At 42.2% G+C, this 18,799-nt stretch overlaps 2 protein-coding genes across 8 annotated transcripts in view; one reads left to right on the plus strand and one right to left on the minus strand.

Moving 5' to 3' along the window:
* LOC147020759 (G kinase-anchoring protein 1-B-like) overlaps positions 1–4,326 on the plus strand; it is a 68,578-nt gene extending 64,252 nt beyond the window's left edge. For 5 of the 6 annotated variants that reach the window (XM_085896369.1, XM_085896373.1, XM_085896370.1 and 2 more), the window contains 2 exons: positions 765–842; positions 3,576–4,326. In XM_085896369.1, the coding sequence (XP_085752495.1) occupies positions 765–842; positions 3,576–3,617 (120 nt within the window). In that variant the 3' untranslated portion in view covers positions 3,618–4,326. Of the gene's footprint in view, positions 1–764; positions 844–3,575 lie in introns of those variants that run through there. The other variant, XR_015061950.1, reaches the window with a different exon arrangement.
* LOC147020760 (creatine kinase S-type, mitochondrial-like) overlaps positions 1–18,799 on the minus strand; it is a 46,048-nt gene that overhangs the window by 2,490 nt on the left and 24,759 nt on the right. The window contains exons 8-9 of one of the 2 annotated variants that reach the window (XM_085896366.1): positions 13,349–13,474; positions 8,774–9,201 (exon numbers count right to left, since the gene is read on the minus strand). In XM_085896366.1, the coding sequence (XP_085752492.1) occupies positions 9,061–9,201; positions 13,349–13,474 (267 nt within the window). In that variant the 3' untranslated portion in view covers positions 8,774–9,060. Of the gene's footprint in view, positions 1–8,773; positions 9,202–13,348; positions 13,475–18,799 lie in introns of those variants that run through there. The other variant, XM_085896367.1, reaches the window with a different exon arrangement.

Below are 18,799 nucleotides of genomic sequence, written 5' to 3' on the forward strand. Positions count from 1 at the left end.
AATTATTATGGGAGCCATCAGCTTATGAATAAAGAGACTGCTGAATCTTTGATCCCCCCACCTCTCCCACCTTCCCCCTCTCCACTCTGCATAAGCTCAAGACTGATGCACCACCATGTTCCCCTCAACATTCTTGTTTGTTTTAGGACTACATTTGTTACCTTGACCAAATGTGAGTGCTATTTTGGTGACCTATAAACAAGCTTGATACAGAATAATGGTGGGTGATGGTGATATAATCTGATGAACATCCTTGTCCTTTGCATAACTTGATCAACTGACAGATGAACAACCTCAAGATGTACAAAAAAAGCCTGTTCTTGATGGTGGTGTTGTTTTAGATGGTGTTCTCCAGGAGCTATTTCATCCTCTAATGATTACATTTGGTGCTTTCTAAAATTGCATGGTGTTACGATGTGTAGAACGCATTGTTTTGCAGTAAAATAGATTTTGTTTTGTAAAATAGTATGCTGTTATGTTTGGTGTTATCTTGTGTAAATTCCAAATACTTGTCCTGACTACTGCCAGCAAGGCAACGATCATGTTGAAATCCATTTTGGCTCGTATAGGGCATTGCATATGGAAAACTGATGCACGACTGACGAGAATACCTTTACGTGAAGGGGTACAGGTGCGAAACTGAAATTCTCCAAAACTGATGTGAAATATCAATTATCCTTGTGAGTGCTCTCTACTTAATATATGACGACACTAATCAATCCTGCATACGACTAACCTCGTGTCTTGCCCATATTTTCAATCAGGTGACAAACCTGCATGCTTCTCTGGAACAGGAACGGACAAAAGTGAAAACACTACATTCGGAACTTTTTAAATATCAGGTAAGGGGTTACGGGAGGTAGAACATGGTTCGTTAGACAAATCTAAACACTGTATTGCCTCTCATACTAGGAGTGTTTTATCTTTTGTTCGTTTTTTTGACCCCATGCACAAGAAGTGAAAAGTGGGGTAAAGCAATTGGTTCACGTCTATCTGTCCTTCTGTCTGCAAATGACATTTTATTATTGAGGAACAACTTGATTTCAATTGAATGTTGTATTTTGAACATGAATCAGAACCTGTAGTTTAACAGTACGTCGGCTCTAAATTTGCCCCGATTGCACATGTTTGCAGAGGAGTGAGAGAATGTTTTTTTTTTTTTTTTTTTTTACTCTGTCTGCCTGTCTGATAGTCCTTCCAAACAGGAAACTTACTGTCTTTAAGAATGTCATAAATGACACAAACAACAGGCACGAAGAACTAATGTAAGGTGGTGTAAAAGGCACCGCATCGACAGTGGTAAACTTCTGAAAAAAAAAATGAAGCTGCGTTCTATGGTAAACAATAAAGCCTCAATCTCATAAATTGCGACAACATCATCTTATTACAGTGTACTAGGCGACCTGTGAACCCGTTGGGTTCCTGTTGTGATAGCGGTTAATGAAAAAAAAAATCATTTCAAGAAAAACAAAAAGAGCTCCAGCGAACTCTACCGCTGAGGTTGTTTACATTGATCAAATTCTCCCGAAGAGTACTTGACTGAATCAGGAATTGATTTTTTAATAATTTTTTCCTTGCCTGATTTGAACGAAACTTGATACTGAACCGCAGGAGAATGGTGAGTAAGGTGGTCCTTCAGTTTTGTGCTACCGTGTACCGTTTTGGCTGTATTTCAAGAACGTGCATACAAGATGAGAGTATTGGTAATATACGAGACAACCCGTGAACCCGTTGTATTGAGTTCCCGTTGTGACAGCGGTTGATTAAAAAATAAAAAAAAATTTAAAAGACACGAAATTTTGATATTATTTAGGGGTCCAACTTTAACTTGAAGAAAATTTGAGCATTTCCCTCAGGAGTCATTGTTCAACAAAGCACATGTCTGAACACAATTTTATTTATCAACGAATACGGAGGTTTTACATCAAAATGGCGATGTTTATTTTATGCTTAAAAATAAATCGTTCTTTGTGTATACTAAATGTTTGAGATGTTTTAAATACATCATTTAAAGAAAAGAAAAAAAAGATATCTCCAGCGAACTATACCGCTGAGGTTGTTTGCATTGATCAAATTCTCCCGAAGAGTACTTGACTGAATCGGGAATTGAATTTTTAATAATTTTTTTGTTGCCCGATTTTAATGAAACTTGAAATTGCACATCGCAGGCGAATGGTGAGTAAGGTGGCCATAAAATTTTTGCGCTATCGTGTACCGTTTTGGCTGTATTTCGGGAACATACAAAATGAGAGTTTTAGTAATATATAGATAGATAGATAGATAGATAATGGTGGTTCGTGTACAAGGCAACTTCAGGAGCACTAAAGTTCTGGATTTTTTTTTTTTTAAACTATCTTTAAAATCATTATTTTATTGAAATTGAAGCACAAGAAGGAAAGCTTTGCTGTTCATGAGTTTCCCCTTCGTGGATTCACTCTATCGCGATTAATCGATTGAGGCAAGGTTTGTAGATCAACAAAAATGTCAATGCGCTTGAATATTCGCAGGTTGGTGAACTCTTTTCCAAATTTATTCACCTAATTAACAAAGGCCGTCGACACGATAACCCCTTCAAACACCCAACATAATCTTCTCCATCAACTCGTCTTTATCGTCAACATCACCATCGCGTTATTGGATGAAATTTATAATCACTATTGTTAATGGTAAGTTTTTTTTTTTTTTTTTTTTTTATTATCTTAACTCAAGAAAATAAACTTTATTTTATGTTCATTAGACAGGACAGAAATCCTAATGTTGTCTTAACAGTTGAAGTAGCTGGCTTAAGATCTTGTGGTCTTGAGTTTGAGCCCCTGTTATCCCATTGAATTAACACCAGGTGGGGTTTCCTCAGCCTGTCATTCTTCCGAGGTCGGCGAAATGAGTACCAGCTTACTGGGAACTGCACCAGCCATGCTCTCAACAATCATGCAACCAGCAGCCACAGGCTGTATATGAAATAATAATAACTCAAGAAAATAAACTTTTTTTTATCCGAATATAGGAAAATAAACTTTTTTTTTGTTCTTAATAACCCTGTTATTTATGAAAATAAATAGCACAAAAGCAATGCACAAACATGATAATCAAGGGTACAGTTTGGACAAATTTGAAAGTTGAAGTCCCTTGCCCTATTTTCCTCATTACCTCCTATGTTACCCCATGTACCCTGCCCCATCCCTTTCCCTTCCACAGATCTCATGTGTCTATTCCCCACTGTTTTTTGCTTCCATCTCCCATCCCTCTTGTTTCCTGCTCCCCTTGTTACACGTTCGGTGTGTTAGCTTTTATACAAGCCTTGACATTGTATATTAAAAAAAACGTTTCCGGATTTGCGGTTCACAATACCGCGAATGGCAAGGCCCTCCTGTATATACTTAAACACTGCATGGGGTATCATGTTCTATGAATTCTCTAGTTTCTAATGAGATGGTGAATTGCAGATGTTTTAACTTGCTATCATTCATCTTTCATGTCTGATTTATCGATTTGCAAATGTTAATCGATTGCCTGGATTTATCGTACCAAGTAAGATGTCTTCTTGTTGTTTGTTTTGTTTTGTTCTTTTTTTTCAGGGTGGCAAAAAACAGAGGAAGCCATCTGAAAATGGGCAGTGAAGTTCCCAAGCATTTGTGCATACTCTCTCAAACGGTTGTACCAGGTTTTGGCAGGATGTTTGTAGAGTGTAGTCTTGGGTGGGGACTCCTCTCCTCCTCCTCCTCCTCCTCCTCCTCCTCCTCTTCTTCCTCCTCCTCCTCTTCTTCCTCCTCCTTCTTCCTCCCCCTTCTTCTTCCTCCTCCCCCTTCTTCTTCCTCCTCCTCCTCCTCCTCCTCCCCCTTCTTCCTCCCCCTCCTCCTCCTCCCCCTTCTTCTTCCTCCTCCTCCTCCCCCTTCTTCTTCCCCCTCTTCCTCCTCCCCTTTTCTTCCTCCTCCTCGTCCTCCTCCTCCCCCCCTTCTCTTATTTCCTTCCTCCACATTCTTCTTCTTTTTCTTCCTCCTCTTATTCCTCCCCCTTCTTTTTAATCATCAACTTCTTGAGCAAAGTGCTGATATGTTCCTGTTTTGTTTGACCCCTTTAACATCAAACAAATACATCTGGTTCTGGGATGCAGTCCTGAAGTTGAATTACTTTTGGAATCCTCAACGTACACATAAGCCTTTTGTTTTAAGCTGCACGAGTCCTCATACGTATGTCATGCACAGCCTTTTGCTTTGGAATGTTTACCAAGCTGAAATGTTGGTTTATTTAGTGACTTTTGTTTTTTTGTTACTTGTATGGCCAACATGAATCCTATGATCAGAAGGAATAATAAATTTGGGTTGTTCAGTATTGTTCCTTATTCTTTTCTTAAACTAATGTTCTTCCCATGCTGCTGGTTGTTTCTTGATTATGGCATCTATATGATTATTTTTCCTACAAGAGTGAGGCTCATGGAAGAGCAAGGTTGAACTGACAGTGGGGCAACAATTGGGCACAACCAGGAAGGGAATGAACAAACAGGAAAAGAGAGATGGAGGAGGGAAGAAAACGCTGAACTCAGCAAGTATGATGGTTGGGTTAGGAAGGGTCAACGGGGCTAAAAAATATCATGTGACAAGTTGGGGGATGATTTGAGGTGGCGGTGTACTGCCTACTCGAAGCCCGAAAAGGAATTGTGTTTTTGATCTTGATTTTTGCCCAAAAGATCTTGAAGGTAATTTTACTTTTCGATGGTAATCACAATCATGAACAATTCAAAATGCACAATGTATTTAAATAATTAACAAAAGACTGAACTAAATTGTTCACGTGTTAATTTGAAGACTCGCAATGTGCAACTTTGCATATTTCAAGGTAAATCAATGGCTAGAAAGTAAGTTTGAAGGCTTTTGCTGCCCAGGATGAAATGTATTGATGCTGGATAAGCATGAAGGCAAACATTGTTGTTTGTTTGTTTTGTGAAAGTGATTTTTACGTAATAATCTGAGTTCTCTTACAAAGAACTCTGACGCGAGAGGAGGCCAACAGGCCCATTAAAACCTGACCTATTACCAACTTATGGTTGTTTGTCTGTGCTATATCACCTCTTTTATTTTTATTTTTTTATGCTGAGCATCAAGCAAAGAAGAAGCATGTACCATTTTTAAAGTCTTTGGCATGACGAGGCCAGGGTCGTGTTCGAACCATGGACCTCTGAGACTCAGAGCAGATGCTCCAACCGTTACACCACCGAGAATGGTGTATCACGGATATGTACTCGTACATATACATTGTGTACGTGCGTGCGTGCGTGCGTGCGTGCGCACATTGTGGACAAAATTGGCGACTAATGCTTTGTCCCACCGTCACAGGCCGACCAGGTGTCTTTTATGTTGCGGGATCATCCTGTTTCATACTTTTCCCGGACGTCATTTGCATCTGGGCCATGTCCCACCATAATATCCGTGAGGTGTTGATGTCACTCCCTTATGGAGGGGGTGTGAGATGGGACAAACACTGTCATACTTTTGGACCAATCATGCATGCAGAAAAAGAAAGTCTGGAGAAATCGACCATGCTTGGTATGGTTGAAAGAAGAGGAAGAGGCAGACCTCACAGCTTGATGCATGGAGTCTGCAACAAAGTTGTCTCTGTCGGAGCTTTGGGAAATGGTGCAGGATAGGGATCTTTGAAGAAATCTGTTTTCCTAACAGCTCGGATCCGTTGGTCTGTGATGAACACGAAAAGCATTGAATGCTGAAAGGATGTCTGGTTTCCTCTGTATTTCTTTCAGTTTAGTGTTAAACAACAACAGCGACCTTTTGAAAAGGTAATCGTACGTTGGACACAATTGGCCAAATACTGTACTGTACTGTTTGTGGTTACAATAATTTTTACTTCCTGTAAGTGCCCCACAAAACACCACGCTAAGCTATTTATACACTTGAGAATGGAGCTCGTCCAAGGTGAAAGACCCCCTTTTGGAGGGGAACAAATGAGGACGCAACAACCTCCGTCATGTGAGCCTTCATCCCCCTGCCAAGTTTGGTTGAGATTGGTCAAGTAATGACCGAATATATCGCGGTCAGAGAAACATCAAATTGCGTGCTTTAGTATGGTGACCTCCGCCACCAAAGGTGGATGGAGGTAATGTTTTCAGCCTTGTCTGTCTGTGTGTACGTGATATTTCAAAAAGTTGTGCACAGATTTGGACGAAATTTCGTGGACAGGTTGGGTATGCAGCAAAGAAGAATTGATTCGATTTTGGTGAACATCTGGATCCGGATCTGAAGATTTTAATTTTATTTTTCACCATTGAGTGACATGGCTAAAACGACATTTAGCACGATATCTGAAAAAATTGTGGATGGATTCGGACGAAACTTCATTGGTGGATGAGTTGGTTAAGTGACGAGAACAAACCGATTTAAATTTTAGTTCAGCTCTGAATCCAGATCCGACCCATCAGTGGGATCAGCCTGGTGGAGGTAAGTACTCTACTGAGTGGCTATTCTAGTTTTACATGTTCATTGCACTCTTCAATTGACCCCTCGCACGTGACCGGAAATGAATTGTCATGCCCCAGGAATAAAAGCGACGTGCCGAGGCTCGAGGTCAGTTGGCTTGAGGAAGCCCGTTGAGAAGCAGGTGAAACACCGCCTGAGCTGATATTGTCCTGCTTGTTTTTTTTAGAACTGGACTAGCAGGTGAGATCGATCTACTTACTGTTTTGGTCAGATGTCTTTTTCTTTGATAAACAATTGTGTGTGTTTGTTTTTTGTTTGTTTGTTTGTTTTTCCTTTTAAACAAATAACTGATTCTCTCAGTCCCCCACCTTTTGGGTGAAATGAAGAATCGATCTGTGTAATATGAAAGCTAAATCTTGAATGTTTTTTTTTGAAATATCATGTACACCTGCCAAGTTACCCATAGGTAACACAATTCAGCCAATCACCACTGTGATCTAATCAGAGATAATGTCATGAGGAATAGATATCTGCAATATGAAAGCTAAGTGTTCAACGGTTTTTGAAATATCGCATACACAAAAGTACATGAACAGATGATTGGTCGGTCGGACGGAGCTCGTTTTAATGTCCCCCGTCTCCGACCTTGAAGGAGGGGAGAGGACAAAAATTATATTGTTGTGGTTTTACCATGAGGACAAAAATAACGTGGGGGAAAGCATCCGTGTATGCATTGGGTTCCCAGAATTTGTTATTTCTTAGTTTGTGTGAAGATAGATCCTTGCCCTGTGTCCAGCGGTTTGAGGGGGGAATGCGTTGTGAAGATAATCTGTGTATCCCGGTGTGACATTTCCCCATTTGCCACTTTCAATCCACCAACAATCTGCTTCACTTCACCTCAATTCCACAACCCCTCCTTCATCCCGTCGGTCTTTCCTTCGACTCCGCAGTCGGTTTAGTCTCATCCATCCGTCTCGCCACTCAATCCACCCATTCTTTTATTCTTCACAATTAACCGTGTGTTCATCCGTCCCTCACCTTAGACAATCCTCTGGACTGGTCAATTGCATTCCCACATTCTTCTGTAACTGCATTCTGAAGTTTGTAACATGGGACGAAGGTTCTCGAACACAAGCACAGAATTGACACCTGAGCTGTTTTGCTGCACCCGTGCTGCAAGGGGAGGGGTGGGGGCGCCCATGGCCATCAGACGTAATGACGCAGGGATTTTCCACAGCCCCATCGCTACCCTGGCCCCCGTCAGATGCACACCAATGTGAAAGATGCTCAAGCGAAGTCTGCTCCCTTGAAGCCACGCCTGGTCTGGCGCTTGTAAAAGACCAGGACTTGGCTCGGTTCGAGGCTGTTTGTCGATGCACCAGGGACGCAAGAACATCTCAGACTGCCTGTTCGGGAGATTGCTGGAATGCAGGTAGTGCTGGACTCGGCTGTACTGTGGCACAAGGCATTGGCGTAAGTCGTGCAATGGCCAGAGGCGAGCGGCTCACGAACCAATGATGGGGTGAAGTCCTTCGGGTGCCACACAGCTCCATCTACGCACATCACATGCTTCCGACACAACACCAATAATCCATCACCCAACCCCTCATCCCCCTACACCCCCCCCTCATATTATTTGGCACGACACAACTGAACTTGGTTGATTGAGGTAAGGGAGGAGTTGTTCCCATATTCCACTCTGCTTCTTTCTCCTCATTTCTTCTTGTCTCCTTCTCAAAATGAATGATGGCACCATATCTGTTGTCGAAGTAAGTCTGTATAAGAGGGAAATACGTATTAAGGGTAAGTCTTTTCTTTGTGCCTGTCTTTTGCTTTTCTCCTTTGATTGCCTGTTTCAATAAAGATGGCTGTTGCTTGCTTGTAAATACATGTGTTGACGATTGCTGCTTGTTTGGGTGAAAATAAATAATTGTTACATTTCCAAACCTTCCCGTCTGTGTCCTTTCTTTCATTGATCCGACATAGCCTGTTCATAATCGATAGACGGGTAGTTTTTACCCCACTGATTGGCCGAAGCTGCACTTGTGGTTCCACTCGGCCATAATAAGTACTCGGGTGCGCGTTGAGGGCATGGACCCGAGCTTAGGTAGATGTACCAATGAGTCGGTAACGTGGCTGTGGACGTGAGGACCCTGCTCAGTGTAATTGCTTTTGCCAGCGTCCGCGGTTGCTCAACAGCCCATCGGGCCACGGAGTTATCCGTGGTCCGGGAGTCACTGGGTCAGTAGTGACGACGGGTCTGTGTATGCACCTAGCAAGTCCGGTACATGTGCTGACACAGTAACGACAAGTATATATCCTACTGTAATTAGGAAGGAAACCTCTCGTTTAATATTCCATATTTTATTGGTGTATTTTTACCAAACAAAACTGAGTACCTTGAGCTTTGAGTCATTTCAGGTGAATTTCAAACTGCGGAGGAAATTTATCTTTCATTATTCTTTCGAATTGTGATGCTCGTAAAGGGCAATAGCAACCCTGAATAGTTTGAAATTGCATTGCATCTGCATCTTAACACTTGAAGTAATGGCTTGTGCTTCATAAATTTCTATAATTTTTGACACCGCATTGTTTTTTTGAAGTAAGGTACATCATGTTCAAAGACTGATATTTCTCAGTTTGTCGAATGATCGGGATCTTGGTGATGTCCACCCTTTCGTGGTGGAGGTATGATGATCTGCTTTCCATTCTCCAGTCTTTTTTCACAGTCGATGAGAAAGTTAACACCATCAATAACCATTTGGACCAACTCTACCTGTAGGTGAGGACAAGAAAAGGAGCAGGTAATGTTTATCACATGCAAAGGTAGAGCTTTGTTTTGTTTCTACAACGTCGGTTCAAGGTTAATCTGCAGTGTTGAGCAAGCACATTTGTCACGTACTTCCAGGGCAGAGATGTGTTGCTGCGCCTCCCTGCTTAGCTTCCATCGGTTGTGGAGGGGTAAGGCGTGCTGGCTATCTCGTGTAATTTGTGAGCAGGTATGGTCCACAGGTGAGTGTGTGCCGTGGTTTGTCGGTGAGTTTATGTGAAGTTGAAGTAAGCGAGCAGGGATTACGAGGAGGGATTTTGAGGTGTATGAGTGATGTATTATTTGCATGTCCCCATTTTATACCGTCTCATTCTTCTTCTATTGTATAAATTGATCAATTTTTTTTCCACCAGACTATTCTCCTGGACGATGACTTGGCACTCATCGAGGATCATCCTCCGATGTTCGGGCATTTTGTCCAAGAAACGTGATCCTTCCAGAATCGAGTTCATCGCCACATTGTGCACCAAGACGGGCGATTGCTGACTGTGCCTCCCCCTGCCCAGCCATGTTGGCCTACGATGTTTCTCTAATATTTCTGATGAACCTCTGCCAGTCTCGCCGATGTCAGGTTTGCTGCAGTCATTACATGTGGTGCAATCTACAACCCTGGGTTTGTCAGCAATTCGAATCTTTTTCTTGTTGTTTTGTTAAGGATGCTACTGTATAGTTTATCGAGGATTGTATGCCACAGCAATCTGTGCACTCCTACTTATTCTGAATGACATGAGAGTACATGCCAGCTGATATTGTCCACGTCCCCGTATACTTTACGACCTAGGTGTCTCTAAAGCCCGAGTGCAAGCCTCTGTCGTATCAATTTTCTTGAAAAATTTCTCACCACCTGCATTATTTCTTCAATCCATGGTATTCCTGGATGACAACACCTTCCAGGCTTGGAATATTGGTGTACAAACGATGCAAGGTAAGTGCCTTGTGGAGTTTACTCAAATTAGAATCCAATGATTTGGCGGTATACATTCACGTTTCACAAAAAAACAAACAAAAACGGAAAGTTTAAATGAAACATTTACCAGGCAACTTGATTTTAGCTCGATTTATACTATGAGAGAGTCTGGTGTGGATGTGTTATTGGTTGTTATCTCCATATGTGGGTTTAAGAAGGAAGAACGGAGTACTCCGAGGTCTCAAAATATCCAGCTCCATTTCGGTAAGGGGAGGGCGGTCGTGAATCATGGACTAAGGTGTAAAGTTCTGTTCTCAAAGTTTTGTTCTGAAGGCTCTTTTCAGGATCATCACTGAGCCCTGGGCAGCTTCCAAGTGCAGTTTGTTTGTGTTCATATTCCCAGGGATGTTTTTTTTATTTTTTAAAGATCTCTGTCAGGTTCTTCTTCATCATTTCTGTTGTTCCAATGATCCATCACTGGTTCAATTTTGGTATTCTTCAGATTACAGGATCTTTTTACTTGATTTTTAAAGTTCTTGGTATTTCGTCATTTTCTTTATTTCTGCGTTGTTTTGGCCAAAATCGCTGGGAACTGATACCTCAATTAGCAATTCTTTTTCTTTTTTAATACCCAAGTACTATATCCGGTTGCAATTCTTTGTTTTCCATGTTCACGCTCGATGGGATGTCACCTTATTGGTTGATGTGAGCGTTACTTCGTTGTTCTCAATTGTTGCTCTTGGTTCAGGTTTCCAAGAGTTTTGCGTAACTGGGATATTGAAATTTCTACAGATGTTTCGGTGGATTACTCTCAATACCTTGTTGTGCCTTTGTGTGTCCACGTGTTCTGACATGAGTTTTTTTTACATCCCGGTAGGAGGTGGCTCGTGCTTTCTGTTTATACCTTACAGAACCGACAATTGTTTCATTGACTCATTCCCGCTATTTTCTTAAAGCCAATCATGTAGTGTCCTTGATGTTAGGCATTTATAATGATTCGTTCTCCATCCCAGTTGAGCTGACCTCTTCTTCACCATTCCAATGAGCCTTCTTTGTCTCTGCCCAATCTGTCCAACTCTTTATTTTTTTTATTACACCTTATTTTGTCATTCTCCCAGTTGGTGGTGTATATTTGTTGATATTTCGTTTTATATTTTACTTTCGTCTTTTTTTTTTCAATTGTCGGGGCTGTATCTGTTGCTGTTTCAGTTTCATGCACAACACCTTCCATTTTTACCTGTCTGGAATGTTTTTTGCTGCGTAAGGTGGGGATACCTGCTCTGGTTTGCTGTCTTGGTGTTTGCATCCAAATTGCATTTGGTATTTTGTTGAACTTTTCACCTCCTCAGCCAGTCCGACAGATGGCATTCTGTGCACTTGGTTGAGTTCCATCAGGCCGCTACCTCCTCCTCGTCTCAGCAGGTACATTCTCGGGATGCACTGATTTTTTATTTTTAGATCCTCATGGAGGATCTCTAAGTCTTACTCATGTTGTTGTTCTTCATCTTCTTGTGGACTTTTTTGTTTCACAGCCTACAGTTTTCATCCAAACTTCCTGAAACTTGGCAAATATATGTAAAAATATCCTGCGCAGACGGTAACTATCTCCGATTTTGAAAATTCCTCCGAGAAAAAAGTTATGACATCAAAATATCTCCGCAAATGGAAATCGCCTAAAAAATTATCTCCCCAAACTAGGCAAGCTTTTTGAATTCTGTTTGCGGGAATCGAACAGGGCATTAGCAGAGATGAATTACCGCACATATGATACATCACTATGATGTCATATCAATTTTTATGACGTCATTCCTATTTTTTGTTTCACAACCCAGAGTTTTCATCGGATCTTCATGAAACTTGCCATGTATATGCAGAAAGCCCACCCGCAGGTAGTAACCATCTCCAATTTTGGAAATTCTTCCTAGAAAAATAGTTGACGTCATAATATCGCCGCTAATGGAAATCGCCTGTACCATTATCTCCGAAACTAGGCAAGCTGTTTGAATTTTGTTTGCGGGAATCAAGCCGGGCATTAGCACAGATAATTTATCACAAACCTGATACATCACAATGACGTCATATTCGTTTTTATGACGTCATCATTAAGAGGACGAGGATCTTAGCTCATTTGAGCTTGTGTGTAACATTTTGTAGATTGTGAGGAGTTTCCTTGTTTTGAGAAGTAGAATGGAGTAAAAGCAATAAAGTTTGTTGATTTAAGTTTGTGGCCAGTTTATTATTCTGTAGCTGTATTTGAGTACTGGTGTTGCCAGTTGGTTAATGGCTTTGATTTTGTTTCTTGGGGTAAGGTGTGTTTTCAGGATCAGCCTCGTTCTACGCAGGTATTATTTGGCAATCGTTTTGCGCATTTGTTTGTGACATTGTTGCTGGCCCTGTTCCACCCCGAGGTACTTGTATGTTGTTTCGTTGTCGAGATCCTGTATTGGTGTATTTGTGTCGATTTTTGTTTTCCGTTTTATTTCTTGTTTACCCTGTATGAATGTTCACTTGGCACACTTATCTAGGCCAAATTCCATGTTGATGTCGTCTGAATACCATTTCACTAATTTCAGTTGTTGAAGCAATTTTTCATCCTTTGGTGCAAAGAGTTTTAGATCATCCATGTACAATAGACGTGTCACTTTCCTGTCTCTTTGGAAGGTCTCTTATTGGACATCAAGGTGTATCCATGTCCTTGCTCGTCATTGAGGCTGCTCAATGGGCCCAGGGCCAGGCAAAACAGGAGGGACAAAAGGCTGTCACCCTGGAAGATCCCGCGATGCATCTTCACTCCGTGTGTGTGTATGTTGTGTTGTGTTGTGTGTTTTGCCATCTTTCTCAGAGATGGTCAAACGGTTCTTCATCAAACTTTCAGAGGTTCATCAGTGAGTGCTGGGAAGTGTTGTAGGCAATGTGTGTATGTATATATGTATATATGTACATATATATATATATATATATATATATATATATATATATATATATATATATATATATATTGTATATATAAAATAGCTCTTAAAAAAAAATGCCAACAGGATTAGAACAGCACTGGGGAACGCCCAGTGCTCCTGCTAGTACGATAACACAATCAAATATATTTGTAGCAGCGAAAGACATGCTTTTACAACCAATGTAAGGAAGCATTGTGACGTGGAGAACATGAAGTCAAAGATCTTTACACACCTCAGAAATGCCAAGACGATCGAGATTGGATATGTCGAAAATGCTCCCAACGGCAGCAGTGTCAACACCACCCGTGCCACGCTTCTGCAACCTCAGATTTTCCAAGATGTTTGGAAATCGTGGATCCTTTGGTGTAATCGTAAAGGAAAGATGGAGGAATTTTTCACTGCATTGTCACTTTATTGTCATCCTGCTGTTCTCAACTATCTTGTCTCAACAATGGCACAAAAAACTTTTTTTTTTCAAGATGGTTGCAATCCTATCAATATGAAATGTAGAATAATTGTATCTTCTTCAATTAATTATGAATCAAATTCAACTTGTGGTCTTCCAACGCATTTTGTTTAATACCTAAATAGTATTCCACGGATATTGTCCCATGTGGATAGACTGAATGTAACTCAAAATTGTTGTTTTGGTATATCATGTGTCCTCCTCACCTCGTGATGTGACACGACATTGTATTGGTTTGTCCATTATCTAGTAATTTCATAGCAATCAAGTGGAAAGTGTGCTCATATCTCATTATCCTCATAGTGCAAGCAAAAAAAAAAAATATATATATATATATATATATATATATATATATATATATATATATTCCATCACAAACTTTCATATCATTGGAGTATATTCTGCTTTACCCCTTTTTCCCCTTTCCCTATCTTATACCTCCTTATGCTTTACAGAAACCATTTCAATAGTTATGTCCTAATTGGGCTGAGATGCTAATAAAATTAATTTCTCTCAGAAGAAAGCAGCATAGAAAGCTGTGGATCAGGCGAGGTGTAATATGGAAGAGGAGGTGTACAACAAGTTGGAAGAGGATGGTAGGAGGAAGATGATTTATAAATTGGCTCATGACAGGGATGAGGATGGTAAGGACATGAAGGGAGTGGGGGGAGGGACAATGATTAAGGATGGTGGTGGGGTGGGCCAGTGACAGAAAGGGGGGCACAGTATTGAAGGTGTGGGTATGATATTACAAAGAGCTGTTGAACCGGGAAGGAAGCAACGGTGAACTGGAGCTACCATGTTATGTAGAGGGGAAAGTGGATTTGGTGAAGATCACAGAGGAGGAAGTGTGGACGGTATTGAAGAGGATGAAGGAGGGAAGAGCGCCAGACATTGAGGTGTGTACAGATATGATAATTGCAGCAGAAGAAGTCGGAGTCAGTTGGACGAAGAGGCTGTTGAATATATGTTTGAGAGAGGGTTCAATTCCGGAGGAGTGGAGGACAGGGTTAATTGTGCCGATATGGAAGGGGAAGGGTGATGGTCAAGATCCGGGAAAGTACAGGGACATTATGCTCCTTAGTCATGTCATGAAGGTGCTGGAGAGGATTCTGGATGGGAGGATAAGGAAGAGGGTGGAGATGGAAATCGGAGAAGAGCAGCACAGTTTAGAAAGGGTAGGGGGCTGATGTATGGGATGTTCACGCTGAGACAGCTGGTGGAGAAGAGGTTGAAGGTGCAAGGTTAGATGGCCTTGCGATTGGTGGATCTGGAGAAGGTCTCTGACACTGTCCCAAGAGAGATGGTGATGGCGACACAGATGGATGGGAGTGCCGGAAGCAGAAGTTAGGTTGGTGGAAGGGATGTACAAGGGAATGAAGGGAAGAGTTTTGGTTGGTCCTGGGATGTCCGAGGAGTTCAACATGAACATTGGTTTGAGGCAGGGAAGCTCTCTCAGCCCACTCATTTTATCATGGTGATGGTAAGCAGGAAGGTGAGCTTGAGAGTTAGTATGGGGAAGATGCTGTATGTGGACGATCTGGCTGTTATGGTGCAGAGTGGGTGGGAGATGCAGGAAGTACTGGGGGAGTGGAAGGATGCATTTGGGAAGCATGGGCTGAAGATGAGCATGGAGAAGATTGAGGTGATGTGGGTCGGGCAGCAGAGAAAGGAAATGAATATTCGGTTGGAGGGGAAGGAGATGAGGCAGAGAAATAGGTTTGAATATCTGGGAGGAACAGTGACCAGGGATGGTCAGTCTGAGGCAGAGGTGTGGAGAAGGAGTCAGGTGGGTGTGAATGCTTGGACGAGAGTGGAGGGAGTACTGACAGACAAAGATGTCAAGAAAATTGAAAGGGAAGGTTCTGATGTCGTGTATAATGCAGCCTACCTTTATGGTGTTGGAGACTGTCGCACTGACAGAGAGACACCAACAGAGGCTGCAGGTTTGTGAGAACAACTGAGTCAGGAGGATTGTGGTGGTGAAGAGGGTGGATGAACTGAGGGAAGAGATTGGTGTGCAGATGAGCTTGACGGGGAGATTAGTGAAATATGGGCTGGACACTTGGTGCTGATTGGGGAAGAGAATGGCAAAGAGAGCAGATAGGTTGAAGTAGCAAAGAAGGAGGAAAAAGAGTTGGACCATGGTTGAGATGGGAGGATTGTGTGAGGGATATCAGTAAGGTCAGGGTGGTTAGAGAGTGAAAAAGAGTTGGTGGAGGACAGAGGGCTGTGGAGGAGTATTGTGGTCAAGATAGGGCAGAATCTTGGTCCCATTGGACCTCACCCCTTATAAAGGGAAGAGGAGGAGAAGAAGAATGCAACTCTCATTTCATTCATTCCTCTTCCATTTAGTTTCCATTGCCCTGTTATTTGCCCTATTCCCTTAAACTTCCTGAAAGATTCACACTACAACCATTTGGCATTAGACGTCTCTCTCTTTAAATGGCAAATCACCAATCACCTCACCATGGCATCAACATATATCAAACGGTGTGTATTTGTCTGTCCCCCTTCATTAAGATTATTTGAGTCGGATTTAAAAGGCCAATCTTTAAACACGACTGTGTGTTCACTGCAGGCAAAATACCCAGAATACGCAAAATACCCAGAGGACGCAAAATAAGAGTAATTGGTCTCTTCGATTGGAATTGTAGACAGTGATTTACAAACCCAGCCGCAAGGTGGTGAACAGAAACGTTTTTTTTTACTAAATAATAATAAATACAAGGTGCAGTGAGGTAAAATTTGCTGCACGTGATGTGAAATGTGTACAGAGTAAAACGAGTGTTCATTTATGACCGTAGGATGTCTATAAATGAGGAAGATAGGAGCACCCTCCTGACGCTAGGCCGAGGCTTCAGACTTTGACATGCTGATGAGGCTGTACCGTTGAAATGAAATGTCAAAGAAGATAAAGAAAATAGGGTCACATTTGTACATGTAGTGTTTTAAAATATCACTTCTTGCTACGAAACATCAAATCTTCCAGTCTCCTTGAATATTTCAAATAAATAAAATTCCAACCTGTCATTTTTGATGTGCTTTTGTACTAGCATTGAAACATGTTTCATTGGGACTCTTCTCGAATGTCAAAATGTCAAATTCTTCATTGTAAGCTTCTTTATATGTTATTGATGGGCTACAGTGATGTCCGAGAAGTGGCCTGACCTTGAATGCCACGAGAGTATTCCCACCTCTATAACATCCTATCCTAAAGTGTGTGGCTTCCTGTTCCTCGAATCAGCAACCTTTTGTATCTGTTGTACCTTCCCCTAAACAACAGTAATTTGAAGTTTCTTAAATAACACCAGTTGATGTCATCTCATCGACAGCTTTCCAACAGGACTTGAAGGTTCGTAGAGGCTTGTAGTGAAGCCATTTTTTCCTGGAAGCTTGCTTTTTCCACTTGAAATCTATTGGTGTATTTGGACCAATATGAGAAGGGGGGGGGAGTGGGGGAGAGTGAGGAGGTGGAGGGGAAAAGAGAGAGGAAGGAGTTTCTTTGGTTGAGTTGTAGTACTCAACCAAAGAACCCCTGGCAAGCCCATCTCCACTGTTCGAATGTCCCTCCCCGTCAACCGTCCCCGTCCTCAACCTCCTTCTGATCATTTTCATGGATAGGTTTCATGAAGTACATTTGGAGAGCAGTGCACCTATTTTAATATCTAAAAGCTACTTTGAAAATCTACTCACGAGACGCTTTCAAGCCCGAATTCACCGCGGCTCAAGGCTCGCTCAGCCAGGGCACATGGGTCGACGTGCTTGTCTGCACCATATCTGCAAACATCGAGCAGTTCCTATGAATACCCAGAAATAGTACAGATCGCAGAGGCCTTGCAAATGGGCCGTTGAAACGGACCTGGAGATGGAGAGCAGCAGGATCTGCCGACGCAGGAATGTGCGCTCCCGCACATCAACACGAGACCGAGTGTGTCCTGCTCCAGCACCCAAAACACTTTGTTCGTCCCGACATTGAACTAACTCCGAGCGCTGGCATGAGTTCCACCCGCTCTGCTGCTCTTCCTCTTGGGCCTCAGTCGTCGTCCCGGTGTCCTCCTCCTGTCACCACATACGATTCTGCCATTCTCATGGGTTGGACCGGTTCTGATGCAGCGACGCCGTGGGCAGGGTCACAGCCTCGGCAATGGACTTGGAGACATTCGGGCCATGTGGCTTTGAACGGTGCACCAAGCGAAATGTGTTTGGCTCCTCCCCAACGCATTTCCGTTTGATCTAATAGACCACATCTTCCCCCATTAAGTGTAGAAATGCATTCATGAAGAATATAAGAGCAATGAAGACACTAGTGAAGAATACAAGGATCATGAATATATGAGTGTCAGCGACAAATCAAAGTGGTTTGATGCCTTTCAAACTCTGGATGATCGTTGAGGTACAAAGCCAACGGATGGCTCCACTGGTGGTGCTGCAACATCTGAGTCATTTATGGAGACTGCCTCAGGGAGTGGTGCAGTACCATCTGCAGAAACAATGTCACTGTTCATCGGTTCAGAGAGTGGGAAGATATCATTTATGAAGGTGACATGATTACAAGACCGACGTGGGACATGATCAAGGTGTCTGGATGACTCGACTGTCCTCAAGTTTGATTGTGTAAGACAACAATCCCTCATTTTTGTGAATCCTTCCGGTCTAGTAACTAACAAGTCTGTCAATGACCAAAGTTTGTCACAAAGACAGGGTCCTTGATGATTGAGTGGTGATCGACATTTTTGTCATGATGAAGTCTGGTTCCACTGATTTTGGTGGACAACCGATATGTCTGTAAAGTCTTTAGGAGACTGATTGCATCACAAATTGAGAGATTCAGACACAAGGCAAGCATCCAAACAACAATTCATTAACCAGAAGTGATCACACAACAAAAGCACCTGGGACGTCCGCCAGGTGGCTGAACCCAGAAATGGACGTGACATCACAGTATGTTCCAGAATCTTGGGAAATCCAGTTGTGTACGCAAATGTCGTTTCATCAGTAGCTCAGCTGGTGTCACCCCTGTTATGGGGTGGCGAGTGATGTGGTGAATGAAAAGCAAACGTGATAGTCTGGTCTGAAGGCTTCTGCCATTTATCTTATTTAAACCAGACTTGATGAAACTCATGGAGCTTTTGGAGAGTCCATTTGAAGCTTGATGGTGTGGGCTACAAAACTTGTGAATTATAGCATTCAGATGGGTGAATTCCCAGCACGAAA

This window comes from Eptatretus burgeri, chromosome 9 (assembly GCF_056783735.1).
Source record: "Eptatretus burgeri isolate ZD-2024b chromosome 9, Ebu_testis_v1, whole genome shotgun sequence".
NCBI classification, from domain to species: Eukaryota; Metazoa; Chordata; class Myxini; order Myxiniformes; family Myxinidae; genus Eptatretus; species Eptatretus burgeri.